Source organism: Salminus brasiliensis, chromosome 12 (genome assembly GCF_030463535.1).
Source record: "Salminus brasiliensis chromosome 12, fSalBra1.hap2, whole genome shotgun sequence".
Lineage (NCBI taxonomy): Eukaryota > Metazoa > Chordata > Actinopteri > Characiformes > Bryconidae > Salminus > Salminus brasiliensis.
In genome coordinates this window covers 31,666,367-31,691,306 of record NC_132889.1, presented here as the reverse complement: position 1 = coordinate 31,691,306, position 24,940 = coordinate 31,666,367, and the positions used below count along the sequence as shown (strand labels likewise).

Genomic DNA, 24,940 nt, shown 5'->3' with positions numbered 1-24,940 from the left:
TTGAGAAGCACTTCTGGAGATCAGGATGTTGGATTTTCACCACCACACCTCATCCCCAACTCCCCAACTGATCCCAAAAGTATTGTGTGGAGCTCCATCATTATTGGGAGCCCAGTTAGTTCCACTGCTCCACAGCTCAGTGCTGGGGGGCTTCATACCCACAGCTGTATGTGTGCATTTGCACATCTGTGTCTGAAATTGGTGCAACGTAAAGTAGCTGAATGCATTTATCAGAAGTGGTGTCCACAAACATTTACACATATAGTGCAGCACTGCTCCAATCCCATCAAACACCACCCCAACAGTGAAGCATGGGGGTGGCAGCATCATTCTCAGCCAGGACTGTGTATCTGGTTAACATTTAAGAGCCAGAACATGGAAATACTTCCTTCCTACAACCTTCTTCAGTCTCCTAAAAAGCTATTCTCCAACGGTGGCCAAGTCAAAGTCTAGAGATCAGATCTAAATCTGATCGGGAATTTGTGGCATATTTCAAATATGAGGCATGATGTAAAGCGCTATAGCAATTGAATATGTGTGTGTGAGTGAATGAGTGAGTTTGTATGTAAGGGGATGTTGAATACCTCTGTGCTGAGCTGGGAAATGCTTTGTCTGACCTCTTCAGTCTCAAGCAGAAGGTTGGCATTCACCTGAAAAGGGTCTAAAAGACACAATCAGGCATTTAAACATGGGTTAGTGTCTACAGTATACAGTACAAGTTAAGACCTATAGGCATAAAACCTGCAAATTACAAACTGTATTCTAAAACCGTTCATCTTCTCTAGAGAGAATCAGCAAATAGTTAGAGGTGTGAATGACACAATGCTCAAAACATTACAGGTGATGTCCCAAGGTTTCAAATGTGAAAAGAGCTTAAGTGCGATGCTCACCCTTGACCCTGGTGTTAGGGTTGACCTCACTGGGCTCCACGTTGAAGTGAAATGCTGGTGTGTTGTCCTCTATACCATCAACAACCCTGCAGGACATCAGCATAGTCTCAAATCAACTACTTTGTTCTGATCCACAACACATGTCCTGTCATTTCCATTATGTCTAAAGACCAAACAGTCGAACTTATCCAAATCTCAAGCTTTAGCTTCATAAACCATCTTAAATTCGTACTGCCACTTGTACCCTGCCCTACCAGCACAACGTGTAGCCGGTAGCTGGACAGAAGGAGTGATGAGGCAGCTGGTCTCCCAATAGTATATACATAACATATACTATATACTACATATACAAATGTATTCTATAATCTATATATCATAATATGTTTATCTTTGACATGCAAAAACCTTGTATCTCCATTTTAGCCATTTTTGACATTTTGACATAATGTGAATTGGGCAGTCCAATCCATGATGAATGGACCAATAGAAATGCTCCAAAATGGAAATTGGAATAAAATATTTTTACATTGACTTCCATTGAACGTTAAGAAGGTTTTGTCCTTCTCCTGTAAAGTGTTATTGTGTGACAGCCACAACTTGCTGATGTGCTGTCTTACACTTGAACCGAGCCACTGTGGTCTAATACAAAGTATTTTATCTGTGAGACCAAACATTTATCAGAACCTCTAAGAAAAGATCTGCTTCTTAATGGGTCATTTAGCGTGAGGTTCATCCACGTGGATGTCTTTTCGTGTGATGGTGTGATTAGAATGCATTGCCATCATGTTCATTATAAAGACTTTGTAAAGCTAGTCAACACACAGTTGTAAACTTGTACATTTATAATAATCAATTGTATTACCATTGTATTAAGTGTATGAATGTGAAACAGAACAGAATATTTTCAACCTTAACTTTCTAATCAAACCAGTTTTATTAGCCCTCATCATCAGTTAGCATCAGGGTCTCTGATGAATAAATAAATAGATTTGCTTTTGTGCTTTTTCACACTTTAATAGCTAAGGGACAGTGGGGCCTTATAGAAAAGATCAGATTCTTAAGGGGTCACTTATGGCCAGCTTCATACATGTGGAATAAAGGATATAATTCACAGAATCTGTAAAACTTATAATAAGTATAATAATAATAATAATAAATAACAAGTCTGCGTTGTTATGAATCTGAGCATTAACAGCCAATCGTGAAGCAGATTAAACCATTTAAACAAGTAGCTCCAATGAAAAACTAGAAGTAAACCAGGGAAATTGTGCAAATCTGTTTTTTTGCCCCAACCTTTTTCTTTTTAAGGCACCACAGGAACAAGAGCAGTGTCCGTTTATACCTAGGGCTCAGGTCCAGCGGGCTGACGCAGTTGAGGGAGGGGATGAGCAGCTTAGCCGGCCGGTGGGTGGGGCCTGTGTCAACCACTGGGGCACACAGCTCCTCATTAGCTGGCATCGCGGGGGCAGGACTCTGTCCCAGGTAACCTTGCGTAGGAGAGCGGCAGAGGCGGAGCATGTTAAAGTGGCGCAACTCCTCTCCCAGCATGGCACTTAGAGTGGACTGTGATGAGGAGCCGCCCATGCTGGACAACAAGGGTTGCCTGCCCACTTCCTGCCCGGCATCGTCCTCTTCCTCCGCCTCCACGATGAAGGGCAGCTTTGAGTGAAGTGCAGTGTCTGAGCGATCCTGCTGACAAGACGGCAGAAGAAGGGAAGAAGGGGAGGAATGGGAGAAGGGGAGGAAGGGAAGAGCATTACAACACTAAGATAAAGGTCATTTTAAAGGTTCTGATGAGCGGATTATCATGAAATCACTCAGAGAGAGAGAGAGAGAGAGAGAGACAGAGAGAGGCTACAAGACTGCTGAAATTACTGTTGCTGCTTTTAGAGTTTCTCTGTTCACAGTGCGCTTTGTGGGACCTTGAGGCAAGGTGACATTACTGAGAGAAAGAGACAATAGTGGTCTGCCTCCCACACACTCAATAAAGCACATCATGTTACGCACCTAAAGCAGACACTGATTTAAAGGTGCAGCCCCCCCAACCCCGCCACCAATGCTTTCAACCCTTTTTGTTTGATGTCCAAATATTCTGACCTTGCATGACCAACTGAGTGTGTGTGTTTGTGTGTGTGTACATGGGACTAACAGGTGGCACTCTACATGTGTACTTTCATGTGGGCTCATGCAAGAATCAGAATCAGCAGAGGCAGCAGACACAGAAAGGACTAACACAGGAATAGCCATACTAGGAATGTCCCGATCTGACCCAGCGGATCGGGATTGGGAGCCGATCTAGTGGATATTTTAATGTATCTGTTAACGGCTATCCCAGCGCCAGTCCAGTTCCGAGTCTTTGTTTTAACTACATGTTCAGAGCGCCATCTAGTGTCCTCAAGACGCAATAAACGGACATTATAGCCCTGCCCGCAGCAGCAAGGATGTTCTCAGAAGGTAAATAAAAGAGAATGTCCAGTCCAGTGGATCAGGATGAGGGCTGATCCTGCGTATAATTTTAATTCCAATCTAGTTGTGAGTCTTTGTTTTAACCACAGTGTTCAGAGTGCCATCTGATGTCCTCAAGGCAACAAAATTAATGGACATCATTCCCAGCAGAGTCTGCAGTGTGGAGCTATTTTACAGTGGAACATACAAACAGACCATAATATCTGACCCTTAATAAAACTACCACTGAAACGCTCTGTTTTACCAGCGGGAGAACCGCACGCCTTTCTCTGTTTTTAAACCAGCACTGAAGAGCCCGTTCAGAACCGAGTGAAGGCTAACGCTAATGCTAATACACACAAACACACATACACACACACACACACACACACACACACACACACACACACACACACACACACACACACACACACACTATAAAAACCCAAATAACAGCACATTCACCCACTATAAATCAGTTATTACACACCAGTGGACAAAAACCAACAGATATCAGTCCAGAGTGTGTACCACTACACACACACACACACACACACAAACAAGAAGTGACCTGACTGCAGTGTTGTAGCGGAGCTGGGAGCTGATTGGTCAGGAAGGAGAGTCAGACTGGATTATAAGATATTAAACACTATAATTTTAAGAAAAGTCTCTACTAAACTAAACCAATCAGTCCAGAATGTCTGGAAGTTCAGTAAAATCCATTTATTTTTAGTATCAGTTTCTATAATCAGCACATTTTATCTGAACTGTGTGGCTGTTTTATTTATACAAACACAAAGATCAGATCGGCTACATAAAATAAATAATAACAAAGTCAAATATTCATTGTTTTTCAAAGATTACATCAGCTTTATTCACTGATATTGTTTTAAAGAAAATCAAATATTGATATGCCCATATATTTTTTGGGGTTCAAAGGTTCAAAGGTTTGAACATTGGAGATTTTCTATATTTGTCAGATTCTTAAACTCTGTGTGTGTGTGTGTGTTTGTGTCTATCTTATTATAATGTGAAAGCAGAGTTTGCATACTAATTGAGCTGAAGCTAGCTGAGCTGACAGCTATTACTGCATGTCCTGATTCACTCCAAGATCAATAGCTGTTGGTCTTGTTTAATCTTCCTCTGTCTGTGTCTCTCTCTCTCTCTCTCTCTCTCTCTCTCTCTCTCAGACACACACACACACACAGGCATAAACAGAGGTGGTGTAAAACAGGAGCTACAAACATCCTCATCCTGAAAACCTACATAACAGGTACTGCATTTTTAAGATAGGAAATGCAAGTGATGTGTGAGTTGGCTCTGTGTGTGTGTGTGTGTGTGTGTGTGTGTGTGTGTATGAATATGTTACCTGTGAGATTCTTGGTGAGCGAGGAAATCGAGTCTGGCCCTGGAGGGAAGCAGAAGTAGGAAGGAGAGTAATTGTGTTAGTGCTGTGCACACTGTACTGTACAGGCTATGTTACATTATGCCGAACAGTTGCAGTGGAAATACATGGCTGAATAAGAAACACGGGGGGTCTCACTTCTCGGAGGTTGTAGGTGAGGTTGTGGTGAATATCCTCTGTGAAGCGGCTGCCGTATTCGGGATAGAGCTCCAGCACCTCGCGCAGCGCTCTGATGCTGATGTACTGCAGGTCACAGTAGGTCAAAGCTTTCACATCCGCATTGGCCTTGATCACCTGATCCCAGCCTGGCAGGTCTGCTCCGATCAGATCCCCTTTACCTGAAAATAACATCCAGTTACAACCACATTGCAACACCATAGCAACCACTAAACAACTCAATATTAACCAGCAGGAAAAACAATGGCAACCACTAAACAGCCACCTATCCACCACTAAACTACTTAATAGCAACCACCTGGAAACACCATGGCAACCACCTGGGATAAGACAGGACAAGACAACTACTTTCAGTTTTTTTTGTTGGACACAGATGGAATCTGGCCTCCACCTATAGCCCATCTGTGCAGTGATCACACACACACATACACACTAGTGATCAAACACACACAGTGACAGTGAGCACACGTGCCCGGGGCAGACATCACTGTGGCGCTTTGGGAGCTCAAGGACCCAACAGTGGCAGCCTGCCAGGCTCATGTATCGAACCCACATCCCTATCATCAATAGCCTGGTGCTCTAACCACTAAACATCCACCTAGCAACCACTTATCAACACCATAGCAACCATCTGGGATACCATAGCAACCACCTAGAAACCACCAAGTAACCCTACAGCAACCACAAGGAATGCCATATCAACCATCTAGCAATGACAGTTCTACACTAGTGATGACGTAGCAACAGACCAGCAACTGCCTGGAAGTCAGAGCATTGAATCTGATGTATCTGCAACCATATGCTATGAAGCAGATGCCAGACAAGACATACCCAGAATGGCGAGCACCATGCCATCCTTCAGCACCTCAAGGGATCCAGAGCAGACGAAGTGGTGGGCGTGCAGGGCATCACCGTGCCGAATCAGGTACTCGCCCGGGGCACAGAAAGAGGTCTTGATGTGCAGAGAGAGTGAGCGCAGGCACCCCCTACTGGCAGAGGAGAAGAGTGGCAGCTGCAGGATGTCCTTGTTCAGGTGCATGGCGATATCTGCCCGCAGCTCGTCAGGGAAGTCATGCAGGAGCTGAAAGAGGTGGGAATACACAGGCTGAGTGCTATCAGAGTGCAGATAGAGTGATATGGTAATGTATATGTTTCCTATGTAAAAAGTAAAAAATGTGTGTATATATATATATATATATATATATATATATATATATATATATATATATATATATATATAAAAATGTGTATACACAATATATGTACATATATTTCAAAATATACATCCAGTTCTTTAGAATACACACTATACATCCATATTTTTTGTGGACACCCTTTCTATATATATATATATATAAATGTGTCCTGTAGTCACGATTTTGGAGATTACATTTTTTAATTAGTTAAATTATACTGCCTCACATGTACTTCAACACAAATACAGTATATTGTCGCTGTAATCCAATAGTAAAAAATGTGTGTGTGTGTGTATATATATATATATATATATATATATATATATATATATATATACAAAGAAAGATAGATAGATAGATAGATAGACAGAGAGATAGACAGAGAGATAGACAGATAGATAGATAGATAGATAGACAGAGAGATAGATAGATAGATAGATAGATAGATAGATAGATAGATAGATAGACAGATAGATAGATTGTATGTACTGTATTGATATTTGTGTTCATATATGTATTTACCTACCAATCTCCATATAATGTATACACAATATATTTACATATATTTCAAAATATACACCCAGTTCTTTAGAATACACACTATACATCCATATTTTTTGTGGACACCCTTTCTATATATATATATATATATATATAAATGTGTCCTGTAGTCACGATTTTGGAGATGCAATTTTTTAATTAGTTAAATTATACTGCCTCACATGTACTTCAACACAAATACAGTATATTGTCGCTGTAATCCAATAGTAAAAAATGTGTGTGTATATATATATATATATATATATATACAGAAAGATAGATAGATAGATAGACAGAGAGATAGACAGAGAGATAGATAGATAGATAGATAGATAGATAGATTGTATGTACTGTATTGATATTTGTGTTCATATATGTATTTACCTACCAATCTCCATATAATGTATACACAATATATTTACATATATTTCAAAATATACACCCAGTTCTTTAGAATACACACTATACATCCATATTTTTGTGGACACCCTTTCTAATGAATGCATTCAACTACTACTAAGTTGCTCATTGCTGACACAGATGTACAAATGCAGACACACACAGCCTGTCTAGTCCCTGTAAAAAAAGTACTGTCAATAGAACAGGACAGTATGGAACAGATAATCATGAACCAAATGCCAGGCATGAGCCCTGCTCCAGGATTGAGCTGTGGAGCAGGGCGACCTTTTCTTTGATTATTTGGGGAGTTGTGGGGATGAGGTGGGGTGGTGATCATCCAACAACCTGACCTCACTAACTGAATGCGTTCAGATCATCACTGAAATGCTCCAAAATCTAGTAGAAAGCAGCAGAGACAGTTACTCCAACAAAAGCAGGATAAACTCTTCTTTAATACTCTTGATTTCAAAAGAAACAATAAATTAGCCGGTGTCCCAATACTTTTGTCCATTTAGTGTATGTGCACATATTTTACCCCATATCAGTTTTCCGTACGGATGTAAAAGTAGATTTGTGGCTCAGCTTCAGAATCTTAAGTGCACTAGTGTCTTATACACGTTATGTGGGGGATATTTGTGGGTACATCACCCACACATGAATAACACATGCAAAAGTGATGAGAACTAAGTGATTAATTTAACGGTGTTACCGAACTCTGGCCCTGGAGGCCCATCCGCCTAGTAAAGCTTTTAAAGCCGGATTTCGTCTTTCTAACGCTTCTGAATCATATCATTAACTTTGCACTACATGTGGACCACGGACTAAACGTTGGGCTGGATTGCGGCCCACAAGTCACTAAGTGAAATTTCTCAATGGGAAAAATCACAGACGTCACACGTTTAGCTTCAAAATAGTACGAAAACCACTCACGGCACCAATTTACCACTTCTATGAGTATGTTTCTAAAAACGAGAAGGCAATGGGGGCTGAAAGTGGAGAGCGCAGTTAGCCTCACTTTAGGCTAAATGTGATCTCAGACCACACTAACAGCAGCAAGGCGACAGTTGTTAGGAGCCGCAGAGTTCCTGTGAACTGTGTGAAGTGTTTTCACTGATTTTTTTTTCTTTTTTCTAATCACTGAATAAATTAGTATGCCAAAGTGCGAATGAGCTAGTCACCACGCCACGTTTTTTTCCCCTCCCTTGAAAACCTCTACTTTTCCCTGCTAGCTAATTAGCTGTGCCTGCTTTCCAGTGTGGGCTAACTACTGAGGCATCCTAACAAAGGCTCTATTCAGTGAAGACACGTTGTGTGGTAAATTAGCTCGGAGGAAGTCGATGTGACCCAGATTTGCAGTCAAGGTTCTGATACTAAATGTGCCGACAATACACCCACTGTGGTATGCAAAAGTTTGGGCACCCCTGCTCAAAATATCCGTTACTGTGAATAGTTGGAGAAGACAAGACAACCATATTCAGCATTAGTGTTGGACACAGATGGAATCTGGCCTTCACCTTTAACCCATCCGTGCAGCAAACACACACATACACACTAGTGATCGAACACACACAGTGACATTGTGCACACATGCCCAGAGCGGAACAGAGGGTGTAAGGGGCCTTGCTTAAGCCCCCGTGTATCGAACCCACAACCCTGTCATCAATAGCCCAGTGCTCCAACCACTGAGCCATCACTGATCTGAAAAAATCCATAAAGAACCCACAGAGTCATTATGAAGGACCTTTAAATTGGTACTATACCATTTCATTTTGATGATAATTTGATGCAATAATTTCTTTCTGATTTTTACCCATTTTCTCACCAATTCAGATCGCCAATTACCTACCAGCATGTATTATCTCCCTCCCCCCATCACATGCAATGCCCCCCGACACTAGTGAGGGTGAGACCAACACATGCCCCCCTATGACACGTGCGCAGCCTGGAGAGAAGCGCTGTATACCCAGCTCTGATGCACTGGCTACTGGCTACACACAGACACCACTGATGGCCAGTGCCGCACTAGTGTGACGTGGGGGAAAGCGCCATCTACCCACCCTAGAGAGAGCAAGGCCAATTGTGCTCTCTCAGGGCCCTGGCTGCGGATTGTTAGCAGTGTGATCGGGATATGAACCAGCAATCTTTTGATCACAGTGACAGCGCCTTAGTCCACAGGACCACCCAGGGCCCCAAAAAATGCCAGACATTTTTGACTATCTGCACTGTACTAGCCCATAGTTCTGCATTTTGCATTTTCACCACACATAAGGAACAAACTATAATCCATGTTAATCAAACTGAAATTTCATTCAGTTCATCCATCCATCTTTTTTTGCTTCTTCCTGATTAGCGTCGCAGTGGCTCCAGAGCCTACTTGCAATCATAGGGCGCAAGGCAATAATACTCCCTAGACAGGGCACCACCCACAGGCATTCAAGTCAAGTCAAGTCAAGTCAAATTTATTTGTATAGCTTTTCACAACTGTAGTCATCACAAAGCAGCTTTACATAATTAGTAATTAGCAAAAGACAGAGATAAAAAAAGAAATAACGTAAGACATGAAGGACCAAAGACCCCCTGTGAGCAGCCAACAGCAACAGTGGCAAGGAAAAACTCCCTCAGAGCTGGAGGAAAAAACCTTGGGAGGAACCAAGATTCACAAGGGGGACCCATCCTCCTCTGGTTAGAACACTCACACCTAGAGGGCAAATTAGCATAGCCAATTCACCCACCATGTGCATTTTTTGAGATGTGAGGAAACCAGACACAGGGAGAACACTCCAAGAGCAGGGATCGAGCCCACATCTCCAGGCCCCTGTGTCGCCACCAAGCTGCCCTAGTTCAATTGAAGCGTATTCAAAGGCACTGAACAACTCCTTATGAGCATGAGGGACCTTAAGATGAATAATACAACTTCAACTACAATAGTCTTTAGACTTATATTTATTACATCAGAATAAACATGTATATCTGACCTCCTGGCAGTTCTGTAGAGTATAATAATTTTTTTTTAATGAACAACAGTAGTTCAGTACAGCAATATGCTGTGTACTGTGCATACAAAGTGGATGTATGGATGGAGCTTCAGCAACGGGGGTTTAAAGGAGTTGCACTGATGTTTCTTAAATGTGTTCACTGACTCTCCTCTTTCTAATCCCTCTGCGCAGGGCTTTAAATGAAATCAATTATAATCCTGGCCTTGCTTTGAAAACCCTTTAATTGAATCACTTTAGCTTACTCACTGTAATCAGCACCTTTTATGTGTCTAGCATTTGAAATATTGGACATTCCACTGAGATATGATTGTATACTCTGGTATGTGTTATTACCATGTTACTTCAAGCAGCAAAGCAGCAAATAAGACAATGGGCCCTATCTTACACCCTGCGCAAGGGCCGTCGCGATACTCATTGCTGTCTTACACCCTGCCAACAGTCTATTTTTACGCCTTCTGCCTGCATCATTTAAAAAGCAACGGTGCTTGCGAATATATCTATGTCAATGGGCGTGGTGGTCTCAAAAGGAGGTGTGTTCAGGTCAGTTTCTGGCTTATTGCTATCTGGGAAACGGAAAACACAGGTGTGCCACTGACTGAAAACAACTTAGACAGACGTTCATTGCTATCTTGGCAGTGAATTGCGTGGCCAACGTACCATGCAAGGCGTTGCGATAGCAAAGACACACTGACTCGCCCTAAATCAAGCTGCGTGGTGTGCAGTTCGCCTAAGATCGCTAAAATAGGACCCAATAAGTTTGCTTAGCCCTGTCTAAAATAATCCTGATAGTAATATCACATTTCACCTCCCCTTTCAACCAACCGCCCTTCATTGAATAAACAACCACAGCTGACCTCTTTCCATAGGACTCCTATTGGGATCTGTATTCGGCCTGCTTCCTTTTTTCTTTGTATGCCTTTCCTTTAGTTCACATTATAAAAAATGGTTATATTATTTACAGCAATGCAGATGATACACAGTTTTATATTTCTGAAGAGCCGGATGATATAAACGCTATAAATTCCCATTCTACCAGTGTAATGGAAATCAGGTGATTGTATATATACAGTATACACACAGGAGTGTTTAAACAATCCACTCACTGTCCACTCTGTTAGACACCCTACCTAGTTGGTCCATCTTGTAGATGTAGAGTCAGAGAGAGAGGCTCATCAGTTGCTGCACAGTTTGTGTTGGTCATCCTCTAGCCCTTCATCAGTGCTCACAGGACGCTGCCCACAGGCCGCTGTTGGCTGGATATTTCTGGTTGGTGGACTATTCTCAGTCCAGCAGTGACGCTGAGGTGTTTAAACACTCCAGCAGCACTGCTGTGTCTGATCCACTTGTACCAGCGCAACACACTCTACTAACACACCATGTCTTCAACAGGTATTCAAGATCTTGTCAGGATACATTCCAGATCTAAGTAGCATGAAATGTCCAGATGTAAAAAAAGTAGAAGTTTCCAGAAGGTCAAACAGTGAACAGCCCAACATTCACGTGGAAAAAAGGAGGACAAAAAGTATCTAACAGGCATCACTCCATTATCTGATCATGACTACAATAAAATCATAGAGCTTCTGAAGCACCTGAAGGGCCTGAATGAAAAACCCTGGAACTTAAAACACGGATAAAGCCGCCTGCGGAGCGTCTCTCACCTCGTTGGCGTTGATGCCGTTGTTGACGGACCAAGTGGTCTGGAAGTACTCCAGCATGCGCTGCTTTAGCTGCTGAGGCAGACGGTGCACGCGGATAAAGTCTTTCAGGTCCTTCATGCGTGTGTGGTAGAGAGAGCGGCGTGAGTACATGCGTTGGATAATGGCCGTCACATTGCCAAACACCACTGCGTGCATCAGGGCTGCAGGAGGACACAAGAATATAAGAGAGAGGTGTTATGGTGATGCAAGGTTGTGCCTTGTCTCTAGTTCTAACACACCTGACTCAACTGATCAGCCTTCGTAAGTAATATTTTTTGCTGGCAAAAAGTGACTCACACAGCATTTTCAGCACATTTAGACTCTAGGGAGCAGCAGGACATGAGCCTGTCTCCACCAGGACCAATTGGGCTGCGGATCAGTGGTGTCAACTGTGTTCTCTGGAGTGATGGAGCTCCATGCAATACCGCTGAGATGAGTTGGAGTGATATCTGTGATCCAGAGATAATTCTCCAACATCAGTACATGGCCTCACTATGGTTGGGTGAATACAATCAAATCCTTAGAGCAAAGTTCCAGACTGTAGTGTAAAGCCTTCCAAGAAGAGTAAAAGCTGTTACTGCAGTAAAGAGGGGCATTGATTTTAGAAGAAATTGTTGTCTACAAACTTTTGGACATGTCATGTATTTGAATTAATTATCACTTTGTGAAACAATAAAAAAATACATTCAGTAAAAAATGCAGAATCTATACTCTGAATCAGTGCCCATTTGAGTCCATAGGTACTAGAGCAGATATTTAATTATATGAAATATATTTAATATATTTTTGCTATCAAAACAAACGGAAAAGGTTATGTAATGTAAATTCCATCAAATTGCAGATCAGAGTGCTTCAAAGTAAAGTATTATAAAATAATAAAAATCTCAAATAGCAATTAAAATAAAAAAGTTTGTTTAATTAAAAATAATTTTAATTTAATTAGATTTAGGAATATCACAAGAGCCAATACTTTTGTACTAAGTCAAATTGCAAAATTCTAAAAACATGATGGTTTGTTTTTTTATGGTACTGAAAGGAACTAAAACTACCACAGCCGTCATGGATACTCGAGATTGTGAGATCTCCAGAACTGACAGGGGCAGCATAACAAGCTTACATGTGTAGGTGGGAAGACGAAAGAAAAGTAACCGTAGCAACAACATGTTAAATGGAAAGAAAGGAGGAAACACCTCAAACTTATCTAAGAACCTCAAAGACCTCAAATCTGTACACAGAATGTACGCACTCTCGACTACCTCAGTTCGACTATGAAAATTGCAATTGAATTTGCAGTAATAAGAAAGTACAGTGGGTCATCTCAGATGATAAAAGATGGTTTATTGATGATGGTACCAACAGGTCAGGGCCGGGACCTGGACCTGGGAGAGGTCTTCTGCTGCATGTACCTCGTCCCTCTGCCCTGCATCTCTCTATCTGAGACAGGCAGTGTTATAAAGATAAAACAGGTGTTATATGTTAATTCTCAGCGACTGCAGCGCTCTGAACACATTGTGGTCTTATATTGTGGTTTTAGCTAATCCGGTGAGTAATGCATTACAGTAGTCTAGTAATGAAACAAAAATGGATCAGCTTCTCAGCAGTGTGGGAAAGGCTTGTGTTATATTTCTGAAATAAAAAAGCTGCTTTAGTGGCATGAGCTGTATGACATTTAAAAGTTAAGAGTCTAAAATTACCTCAAGATTCAATATTTTCTTAATCAATTGGTTCACTTTTGAGTACTTTCTACCTTTTGGATATGTACCAAACCACTTTCGGACAGTCCTGGAAGGATCTACTAAATTTCTAAGGCAGTTCTTACGAATATTATGATCTACAGCACCAAATACTGCAGAGAAACCCTGTTTTCATCAGAAGATTGTTTATCTTCAGCAGTGCAATCTAGTAAACTAAATCTTTGGCAATCACAATAACACTGTTTTGCCTTTCAGATGATTTACCCATGGCAATATCTGTTGTCATGTAATATTCATGTGACTGTTCATATGGAAATAACGTCCCCACACTTAAATCAACCCTTGACATTTAATACATTCGTTTTTTCAAATGCAAATCTAAAGTATAGCAAAGCAACAGTAATGACTTTCACTCCCGTCCCAGAAGCAGGATTGCAAAAGAAATCTCGATGTGATGTGATGAAACACGACGCCGGTGCTTAATCAAAAAATATTTTTTGATTTAAATGAACAACATCTTGTCCAAACCATCAACTTCTTGCAAAGAGTCACCAACACGCATTTCGTTCTGCGTAGCCAAAACAAGCATGTTTATGCCCTCTATCTGAAGCTGGAGTTGTTTATTAGCTGATTCCTGCAACAGCTGTTCACTTCTAATTAAACACTAACAAGGGTTATTTCAGTTAACACACACCTCCGATGAGCATGGTGCAGATGGAGAAGATCTTCTCAGCGTCAGTGTTAGCGCAGACGTTGCCGAAGCCCACGCTGGTAAGACTACTCAGAGTGAAGTAGAGCGAGGCGATGTAGGCACTGCGCATAGAAGGACCACCGATTGTGCCATTGGTGTAAGGGGTCTCCAAGCGCTTCCCTAACTCCTGCAGCCAGCCTGAGAGGTGAACAGAGGAGAGGAGAAGGGGAAAAGCAAGTACAGATCATTACAGGTTATATACACTACAGACAGTGGTCGAATTAAAAAACCCAAGGGCAAGAGTGTTCAAATGGTGGAGAAGGGGTTTGACTTTTGACTTTCTTACTTTCATAGCATTAATTCAGAGGGTTTATAAAAGCAAAGCAAACGTTTCATAAGGTGGATGATTTATATATGTATATTGACAAGTGTCACAAGCATCACATTAGCACTTAGGTGAAAGTAGCCAGTTAAACTAGCCAAAATCAGATGAGGAGCAACTAATCCATTGATAGAGAATTGAGAGCAGTGTGACCCTTCCTCATCATTGCTGATGTAAGCAAACCTTCTTGTTAATCAGTTTCAGGGAACAGTGCAGGAGCCGATACATGTGGGTCTTTTTTACCAGTCAGATATTTTTTTATTATTTTTTATTTATTTTTCATAAATTTTATTTGATTTTTCACCCATTTGCTTCTTGCAAATGCAAATTTGGACTAGCAATTATTCAATCCCTATGTACTGACAGTAGTGACAGTAATGAAGGTGAACCAACAAATGCCCGCTCCAGTCAAGCCTTATTTTTCGAATGGATGCAACTGATGCAACCAACACGCCTGGAGGGAACCGCCGCATACCTGGCATCAACACACCAGCCCACAGACACCAGTGACGGCCAGCACCGCAGCGAAGCAATGCGTTAAAAGAGCTGCATCCACCCACCCTGGAGAGAGCAAGGCCAATTGTGCTCTCTCGGGGCCCCAGCTGTTGATTTGAACCAGCGATCATAGTGACAGCGACTTAGTCCAGTGGACCACTCAGGGCCCACAATAAGACATTTTGATTAAAGGAGTGCATTTTTCCCTTGACACGTGCACACAATTTAAAGCAGCACTATGTAAAAATTGGTGCTGTTCGTGATTTTGAACCATGATTTTGAACCTGTTATTTTAAGGTAAAAATGCTACACAATGCTGCTTTAATGAGTAAAATCACACTGATGTTCCACCTCAGATGAGGAAAAACTAATCCACTGATATAGAACTGAGAGCTGTGTGACTCAAATGGTGACGAATAGATCTAGAAACGTTTTTTCTGATCTAAGTAAACTTTCTGGCTAATCAGTTTCAAGGAAGAATGCAAGAGAAAAGCCGATATGTGTGGGTCAGTTCAGTCTGCACATGTCAATACAATAAGACAAGTCTTTTTCTCTCTTCTTCTCTCATGCAGTTTACTTTCCTTTGACAAAGAGCACCCAAATTAAAGCAGCATTATGTATGAGCTGGTATTATTTCTTGCTCCTGGCTCTAAGAACTGTGGTTTGTGCTTTGAGACACTAAAGGACATGCTTTACACATGCATTTCTGGACAAGCTGAGAAATACAGAACCATCACTGAAAGTGAAAGAAGAGTGTGGACTGAAGCAGTAAAGTAATATTACAGGATCTTTCGCAGTTATGCCGTTCTCACAAGCATTGTCCTGCCCACTTCACTAGAGTAACACTGCAGTGCAGTTTCTGGTGTTGGAGATGCTATTCTTCCTATTGGAAGTCAGTGGAGCTTTAACATGATTCTGAAGCTTATATTTAAGGTGAACATTTTACATACTGCTGCTTTAAACTATATTTATAACAGCACAGAGTTTTCAATATAGAGCATGTCTACAACAAATCACAATAATACACTCAACGTTGTGTTTTATTGCCAGTATCTCAAGTTGAACATGACCTTGAGTGTGTTGTTGCGATTATACCACACAGTACTCTCTCCTGTGAATTACTGCATAATTAGTAGTATGATGTGGTTGCTGAGCAACATACAGATAGATTTACATTTTCATAGAATGCTGCATTAATACACTATTTGATTGATGTGTCGGTCATGTGTGTCTATATCCTGTATGTTACATGGCTATAAACATGGTTCAGCAATCAGATGTCAGAGCTGGATTCCTTTTCTATAAGGAAGAGGAAGATGTTTTGTCATACTGCCTAGACTCTAAAAAGGCTGCCAAAATAACCCAGATAGCAAATTTAATGTGGCCCACATACTAGATGAAATGATGGCCCAAAAGAGGGTCAGATGTATTTGGCGGAATATCAGACAGCTTACAGCCATTTTTAAACCGTCACTACCAGAAGTGACGCACCACTCCTATTATTATTAATATGATTTAATTACTATTGCTGTTTTATTACTGTCTGAATAATATTGTACTATATTGTACCATTAGATTTTAGCAGTATTAATTGAATAAGTAGATTAGTAGATTAGTAGTGTTAGTAATATTTATATATTTATATATTTATAATTTTTAATATCATGGCAACTTTTGCCTCATTTTCAGTGCCAGTGCTGGTTGGCGTTGCCATGTCTTTGCCAGACGTGGCCCAGAAATGTTTGGGGACATATGAGTATTTTTAATATGTGGGCCATTTTTGGCTCACAAGAAGTTGATGCCAATGTCGACAGTGAGCCGGCAGAGCCATGTCGTTGCCGGAAGTGCCGCACATCTCTCTGCTATCTGGGAAGTTCTTTTCAGGATTTCAGTACAAGAACTGCTTTTGGTTCCTTGAAGAACCTTTTAATGGGTGTTTTTTCACATTTGTTTGTATAAAGAGAAGTGCAAGTATGAAACAACCTTTGAAATTTGAAGAACTTCCACCTCATCAACCTAAGCTTTTCTTAGAATCTTACATCAAAGCAAAGTACTACTTACCAACCATTTAGACACATATTTGTACCAACATCTCACATACACAGCTGTGCACGAAAACACACACACACATATATATATATATACAGTATGTTTACCGATGTCCCAGGTGAGCGGGTCGTTGCTGGCAAGCTCTTTGCGGCCGATGACATACCAGACGCAGGCGAGCCAGTGGGCAAGCAGGGCAAAGACAGACATTAGCAGAGTGAGGACCACCGCACTGTACTGGGAGTAGCGGTCCAGCTTCTGCAGCAATCTTAATAAGCGCAGCAAACGCACCGTCTTCAGCAGGTGCACCAGTGACGTCTGCAACACACAAATACACCGCGCTAATTAGACTGGATGGACACACAATCCGTACACACACACACACACACAGATGGAAAAGATGGTTCCTTCTACTTGATCATAAGCAACACACCCAGCAACATGATCTTAGGCAACACACTTGCTAGCTCAGAAATCTGTTTCTCTCTTCTTCTGTTTGAAAACTGCTTCTATTGAACTGCTAATTCAGTAAAATCATTCAGTTTCTCCAAGTAGTCCATGAGCCAAGATATTTTTGGGGGTCTGAAGTTTGCTTCTTTAGTTCTTCTCTGAGGCTAATGTAGTTAGTGCTGGCCCAAATGCAATAGAAGCACATAGCTCAGGAAACAGCCGGGTGCATGCCTGGATCATCACTCTTACCTAAGAAGTAATCTCAAATATACTCACTTATGTGGTTTGTGAATCGGTCTGATCATTTTAGCCTCGTCTGGATTCACATCTCTGTGATTCTCTAGGCAGAAGTTGCCTCTCGTTGAAAAATAAAGGTTTTTGGCTGCTGCTACCTTCTGAACATAATGTCCAAAAGAAGATATTAACATGTTGGCTAAAAATGTCTCTGATCATTTAATTGCCATCCAGATATGAGAGATCCATCTCTGAGGAGAAGGGCTTGAACAGGGCTGATTTGCATCTGAATTGCATTGAATTCAACTGCAATGAATTGAAGCCGAGAATTTCTGCTGTATCTTGCTCACATATGGACTCATTTTATATTATGATGATGATGCTGATGATTATGTGGTCACTATATGACCTTCCTAACTGAATGGCACTGTGCGTATGTATTTTTATTTATAATACTCCACTTATTACTATCTAGACATGAGTCTACAAGGTTAAACTGAAGAGTAACCACCTTTAGCGTAGGTCAAACTTGCTGAACACAAAAATGATGCTTATTTTTCTACCTTATTTCTACCATGTTTGTTTTAAAGGGTTCTGTAGGAAAGATCGGTTCTATGATAGAAACCCTTTGCAGTTCTTCTGCCTACACAGTATTAAATCTTCTGCTCCAGTTTAAACTAGGGATTCCTTCAAAGAGAATGCACTGAAGACCCGCAGAAGAGGAAACCCGTCAAACTGAAAGGATGAGGTACTTCTTCTTCTGGAAAACGGAGTGAACCCTCCACATATTTAAAAAAAAAATTAACAGGGTCAATAGACATGAATTGACATTGTTATTATTTCATAATGGAAGTGTCCCAATTTTCATCTGCAGTCCCTTTCTTGCAAATGTCCAGCACTGGTATTCTGTACACCTTTTTAGAAAAGCCAATTTGAATTTCTGAGAAGTTGATTTTAACTAAATAAACCCCCACTGATCTTTAAGGCTGTTTACACCTTGCATCAACATGCTTTTCATCTGGATCTTGATAGGATCTGGACCTACTATGGCTGGATTGCGTTTACCCTGTGATTACACAGATCCGGTCACATTTTCCTGCGTAAAAAAAACGTATCAATCATTTCCATTACGGCCATTTCCATTTCCACTTTCTGTAGATGACAGTTTCTTGTGGTGTTCCACTTTGGGAGATTGTGAACGGTTTAGACTAATGGTAGGGGTTGGAAAACACGTTGTAGAACCCCCACAGTTCCTCTAAACTGTTCATAGTCTTCCAGAGCAGTTTTGGCAATTTTGCTCTTTACATGTGAAAGTAAAATCGGACATCATCTGGTCTCGCTGGGGATGGATTTTAATGTTAGGTGTAAACTGACTGTGATCCAGACACTAGATACTGTCCAGAACACATGTTAATGGCAGGTATAAACAGGCTCCATCTGTGCTAGGTTGTTTACACCTGGCTGTTTATGTGATGAGTGAAATCCAAACATGCTCTGATCACGAAAAACATGTCAGTGCCAGGTTTAAACAGCCTCTCTAAGTCTGACATTGTTGCTATTTCAGCGAGTCAAACACTATTTTGTCAGCAGTTATTCAGCAGACCACTGACCTCATCTGATTTACATAAAACATCTCTAAAGTATGATCCAGAACAGAATAAAACCACAGCGATGTAATGGTGGAGATCAGCTTGCTACTGTTTCCTGATGACCACCGTTAACCTCAGCCCACACAGTGCATAGTTTAGCCGAGAGCATTCTGCTGTGAATAAATCCAGTGCTTCTGGTAGCTGCGCAGCATGAGCTCCTCGCATCTCTTTTGGCATCTCTCAACATTATAAAATCACTTGTTAGCTCAGATAATTCTGTGTAGAGGTTTTACTATCCATCCATCTTCTCATCTGCTTTGTCTTTGGTCAAGGTGGGGCCAGAGCCTACCCAGGATCTTTGGGTGCAAGGCAGGAATATCCCATGTACGGGGCTTACACATGGTGCTACACACACACCCATTCATTAAAAATAAACACACACCGGGACTCGTTTTTGTAATGGAGAACCTTTAGAAGGTCTAAAGAACCTACAATGAAGAACCTAAACATTCATTACCAGTTTAATGTTTCTGAAAAACATGTTTTTTCATAGAACCAAAGTTTTCTAGAACACACACTACACCTGCCATGTAGAAACAAGGAGAACACACTGACAGTGACCAGTACAAGGATCAACCCATAACCCTAGTCTCCTGGAGCGGTCCAACACCTGTATTGCTACCATACATCCTGAAGTATTAATAATCATGTAAAATTCAAACAGTCAAATTGGCTTTGGGGCTCCGAGTGGTCCAGGGGACTAAGGTGCTGCCAATATGACGTGAGGATCACTGGTTCAAATCCTGGGTCATGATGCCTGCCATCAGCAGCCGGAGCCTAAGAGGGCACAATTGGCCTTGCTGTCTCTAGGAATTTCTCTCTCTCCAATTCAAAAAGAGGCAGTGGCTGGTTGCACATGTGTCAGTGTGTCGAGAGCATTACATATTTACATTCACACATACTGCGTTTAGCAGACGCTCTTATCCAGAGCGACTTACAAAGTGCTTCGCTATTTTCCCAAGGATAACCTCAGCTAGTTTGAATAGACTAAAATTTTAAGATACCTCTAAGTAAATTATATTTTCAGAGATTAAAATAACTTCACTTGATGTAAAGGTTCTTTACCATTACACACCTCTATTAGAAAAATGATTCTCTACTGGACCTAAATTGACCTAAATACTGTATATTCATTCACATTGACCAAAACCCCTTCTAATGAAAGCATTCAGTTGCTTTAGTTGCACCCATTGCTGACACAGATGTGCAAATGCACACACACAGCTTGTCAAGTCCCTGTAGAGAAGTGCTGCCAATAGATTAGGACTCCCTGGAGCAGATAAACATGAACCTTGCCTAATGCCAGGCATGGGCTAGGGGGGGTATAAAGGTCCTAGCGTTGAACTGAGTGCAACCCAATCCTCACTGCAGTGCTCTAAAATCTAGCCAAACGCCTTCCCTGGACTGTAGAGACAATAAAAGCAGGATAAACTTGGTAGAAACAATAATAGAGTAGGTGTCCCAATACTTTTGTCCATGATGTTTATTTATATTTATAGTCTTTTTAAATTTAATTTTGTCTTTCTTTTGCCAAATTGCAGTTAATCAACTGAAAATCTTAAATGTCTTGCAGGATAATGAATAAAAACACTGTTCATGTAACGTGACAGTAATTGTGGTACATGTGTGTCATAACACGCTGGCTAAAGCAGCTAAAACGTTCAGTTAAATGAATCAAGTGCACTGTGCGTCATATCTTACCAATCCAAGACCATTCCCTGCAGTTAACCACCAACAAAGACATACGTGAATGCATATTTTGAAAAACACAAATAGCATCGTAGGCCATGAAGAGATGAGTCAGTATTACGAATCAAACTATGACACATTTTCTATATATGAACAGAACTCATATTAATGTCTCTAGTAGACATCTATACACCAATCAGCCATAACATTATCACCACCTCGTCGTTTCTACTCTCACTGTCTATTTTATCAGCTCCATTTCCCATTCAGAAGCTCTGTGTAGTTCTATAATTACAGGTTTTCTTCAATGGTCAGGACCCCACAGGACTGACCACCTCAGCACAGGTATTATTTGGGTGGTGGTTAATTTTTTGCACTGCAGTGACCCTGACTGACATGCTTCTGGTGTGTTAGTAGTGTGTGTTGCGCTGGTACAAGTGGATCAGACACAGACAGCAGTGCTGCTGGAGTGTTTAAACACCTCAGCATCGCTGCTGGACTGAGAACAGTCCACCAACCAGTACATTCCAGCCAACAGCGGCCTGTGGGCAGCGTCCTGTGGGCAGCGTCCTGTGAGAAGCTTCCTGTGGACTAGAGGACTAGATGATGACCAAAGCAAACTGTGCAGCAACAGATACAGAGCTTCTGTCTCTGACTTTACATCTACAAGATGGACCAACTAGGTAGGGTGTCTAATAGAGTGGACAGTGAGTGGACAAAGTCTATTAAACACTCCAGCAACCCTGCTGCGTCTGATCCACTCGTATCAGCACACCACCACCATGCCAGTCAGTGTCACTGCAGTGCTGAAAATATAGTAAGTTGAGCCTGTTATAATGGACAATGAGGGTAGAAACAAGGAGGTGGTATTAATGTTATGGCTGATCAGTTTATAGTGTGACAATGTGCAAACATGGCCAGAACACACACAACTGTAACTCACCACTGAGACGTTGAATGCGTAGAGCAGGTCAAAAGGCAGGGCAGCGATGAGGTCCAGGATGAACCAGGTGGCTGAATAGTGCAGGCAGATTGACCGGGCATCATATACCACCTGTCCTGCCGGCCCCACGTAGGTGGTGCGGAAATTCAGGATGATATCTGCAGTGGGTGATTTATTACACACTTATTACACATGTATTACACCTTTATAAAGCAATTTTCAGCCGACATAGATGAGTATACACTTCACAATGCTCTGTACCACTCGCCAGAGTTGTCCTTCCCCTCCTCTGGGGCACCACTGTTATGCTGTTGGGAGTCAGCAAATGTGCGAGAAGTCCATTCTCGATACACCTTCACTACGGCGACTCTTCAACATCGCACGAAGTTAGCAGTTTTGAGGTGCTACCACCTTTCGCACCCTGTCACAGTCATATCTGAATATTATGACCACCCCTGGTTTGGATGTCACAGATGCCACATGATGACAGGGTTTGCTGCACATATCAACAAGCAAGCACACCAGTCAGTTGTAGCAGAGTGCAAACTGGTTGCAATGGGCCATTTTAATCGTAACATGAATGTTGTCACTGCCCAGCAAAAGCCTTGTATATTATTTTTTAATCTTTTTTAACTTTTGACATAATGTGGCAAATATGATGAATGGACCAATAGAAAAGCTCCAAAATGACTTTTGGAATAAAATCTTTTTATATTCACTTCCATTAAAAGTTGAGACGTTTTTTTGCTTCTCCTGTAAATTTGCCTTTTTGGAGATACAAGGTATACGATGATATGTAAAGAAATATACTAATGACCTGGCTTTAAAGTCATGTCAACAACACACAGTGTGTGCTGAATATTCAGCATGCTTGCTGCAGCATGTATTTGCATATTCTGGAGGTGAAATGTATGCTTACACACAATAGGCGTGCTCTCTGTAAAGGCGGTGTGTATTGTCTGGGGTTCATTGTAGGAGATTATTAAAGGGAAAGGGAAAACAAACAAAGACTAGTGATCCACAGCAAATATTCCATTGTGTGAAATGAGCCAGTCAGTGACGTATCAGCCAGATCAGGTGTGTAGTGTTAAGGCAGTAATCCCTTTGAGCGTTGAATGTGGCATCAATATCTCTGGCTCATGTAGTCTTTGAGCCAGGGGGTATTAAGGGGAGTTATTGGGGCTGCTGTAAGCAAGAGAGTGTGTGTGTGTGAGAGAGAGTGTGTGTGTGTGTGTGTGAGAGAGAGAGAGTGTGTGTGATGTGAAAAAAGGTTTAGGTGTAATCATCACCTTGTCTTCACCTCATTTACACTTTTATAAAACATGGTACTGATGTCACACCTTCCTTTCGAGTTGGAGATGAAGGTGAAGTAATACTGCTTAAACCTGTAACTTACAGTCATGTAAAATAAATGACATATACTATGTGTCCAAATGTTTGTGGACATCCCATCTAATGAATGCATTCAGCTGACACAGATGTGCAAATGCACACACACACATAGCTTGTCTAGAGAAGTACTGCAAATAGAAAAGGACTCTCTGAAGCACATAATCATGAACCTGTTGGCACCATGTCTAATGCCAGGCGTGGGCTAGAGGGGTAAGAAGGCCCCCAGCAGTGAGCTGTGGAGCAGTGGAAGAACTGTGTTCTTTGGAATGATGGTGCTCCATCCAGTACTTTTGGGATGAGTTGGGGAGTTGGGGATGAGGTGGGGTGGTGATCATCCAACATCCTGACCTTGCTAATGCTCTTGTCAATGAATGCAATCAAATCCTCACAGCAATGCTTCAAAATCTAGTAGTAGCTCCAACAAAAGCAGAACAATAAAAAAAACCAAATAAACACTTGATTTCAGGATTTCTTTGATGTAAGGATTTGATTGCATTCTGCAACAAATGGATTAGTGAGGTCAGGATGTTGGATGATCACCACCCCACCTCATCCCCAACTCCCCAACGCATCCCAAAACAATTGGATGGAGCACCATCACCATCATTCCAGAGAACACAGTTCCACTGCTCCACAGCTTAATGCTGGGGGGCTTCATACCCCTAGCTAACACCTGGAATTAGGCATGGTGCCAAAAGGTTGATGTTCCTCAGCTGTACTTCTCTGCAGTGACTAGACAAGCTGTGTGTGTGCATTTGCACATCTCTGTCAGCTTCTATGCGGTTCCTCAGTCCCGAGAACCCGTTTTGGACTGTTTATTTTTAAGAGTGCAGAGAGAGTGCAGAAGAAGTTTGGGTGGACACTAATTGCTATCCATGCTGATGGTCCGGATGCTACCACCGGGTGTTGTCATGGCAATATGTCAGCTGACCTGCCACCCCCCCACCTTTTCCCCAAACACTCACTCACACACACTCACACAGCAATATATACTGAATATAAATGCATATATACACACCCAGGATGAAGAGCATCTCCACAGCTATGTCACTGACTATGGTGCTCCGGGAGGTGGAGTCACACTCAGGGTCGTCATGGTTACTGTCGTCAGGGGCTGAGAAGCAGACGTTGTATGGGACGGTGACGGCCACATAGAACGTTGCAAGGAGGATTAACCAGTCCCACAGCGCTTTGCATACGCTGTAGTGGAGCAGGATGAAGCGGGACTTCTGGACTGAAGCGACTTTATACTCCGGCAGAGTGGGCTTCGAAAAGACATTCTGGCAGAAGAGCGAAGACAACTTTGATTTGATTATGGATTGAGACCCATTATGTACATATTATGATATTAAAATGATAATCTTTACAGGAGAACTTGGTCTGTATGCATCAGAAGTTGTCATTCGCTGCTGTTTAGAACCTTTTTAAGGACACATTGAAACATTTTTAACAGTTTTGAGCCAAGACGGAGACAGACAAGACGTTTCTGCTCAATGCTGGGGGGCTTAGCCCAGAAATATGTTGCTATCA

At 41.7% G+C, this 24,940-nt stretch overlaps 1 protein-coding gene across 3 annotated transcripts in view; it reads right to left on the bottom strand.

Annotated features, from left to right (window-relative positions):
* The window catches only part of kcnh4a (potassium voltage-gated channel, subfamily H (eag-related), member 4a), a 59,959-nt gene that overhangs the window by 4,755 nt on the left and 30,264 nt on the right, over positions 1-24,940 (bottom strand). For 2 of the 3 annotated variants that reach the window (XM_072693145.1, XM_072693147.1), the window contains exons 5-15: positions 24,429-24,690; positions 22,019-22,176; positions 17,164-17,371; positions 14,134-14,328; positions 11,707-11,906; positions 5,749-5,998; positions 4,879-5,078; positions 4,705-4,743; positions 2,233-2,582; positions 891-976; positions 585-661 (exon numbers count right to left, since the gene is read on the bottom strand). In XM_072693145.1, the coding sequence (XP_072549246.1) occupies positions 585-661; positions 891-976; positions 2,233-2,582; positions 4,705-4,743; positions 4,879-5,078; positions 5,749-5,998; positions 11,707-11,906; positions 14,134-14,328; positions 17,164-17,371; positions 22,019-22,176; positions 24,429-24,690 (2,025 nt within the window). The remainder of the gene's footprint in view (positions 1-584; positions 662-890; positions 977-2,232; positions 2,583-4,704; positions 4,744-4,878; positions 5,079-5,748; positions 5,999-11,706; positions 11,907-14,133; positions 14,329-17,163; positions 17,372-22,018; positions 22,177-24,428; positions 24,691-24,940) is intronic. The other variant, XM_072693146.1, reaches the window with a different exon arrangement.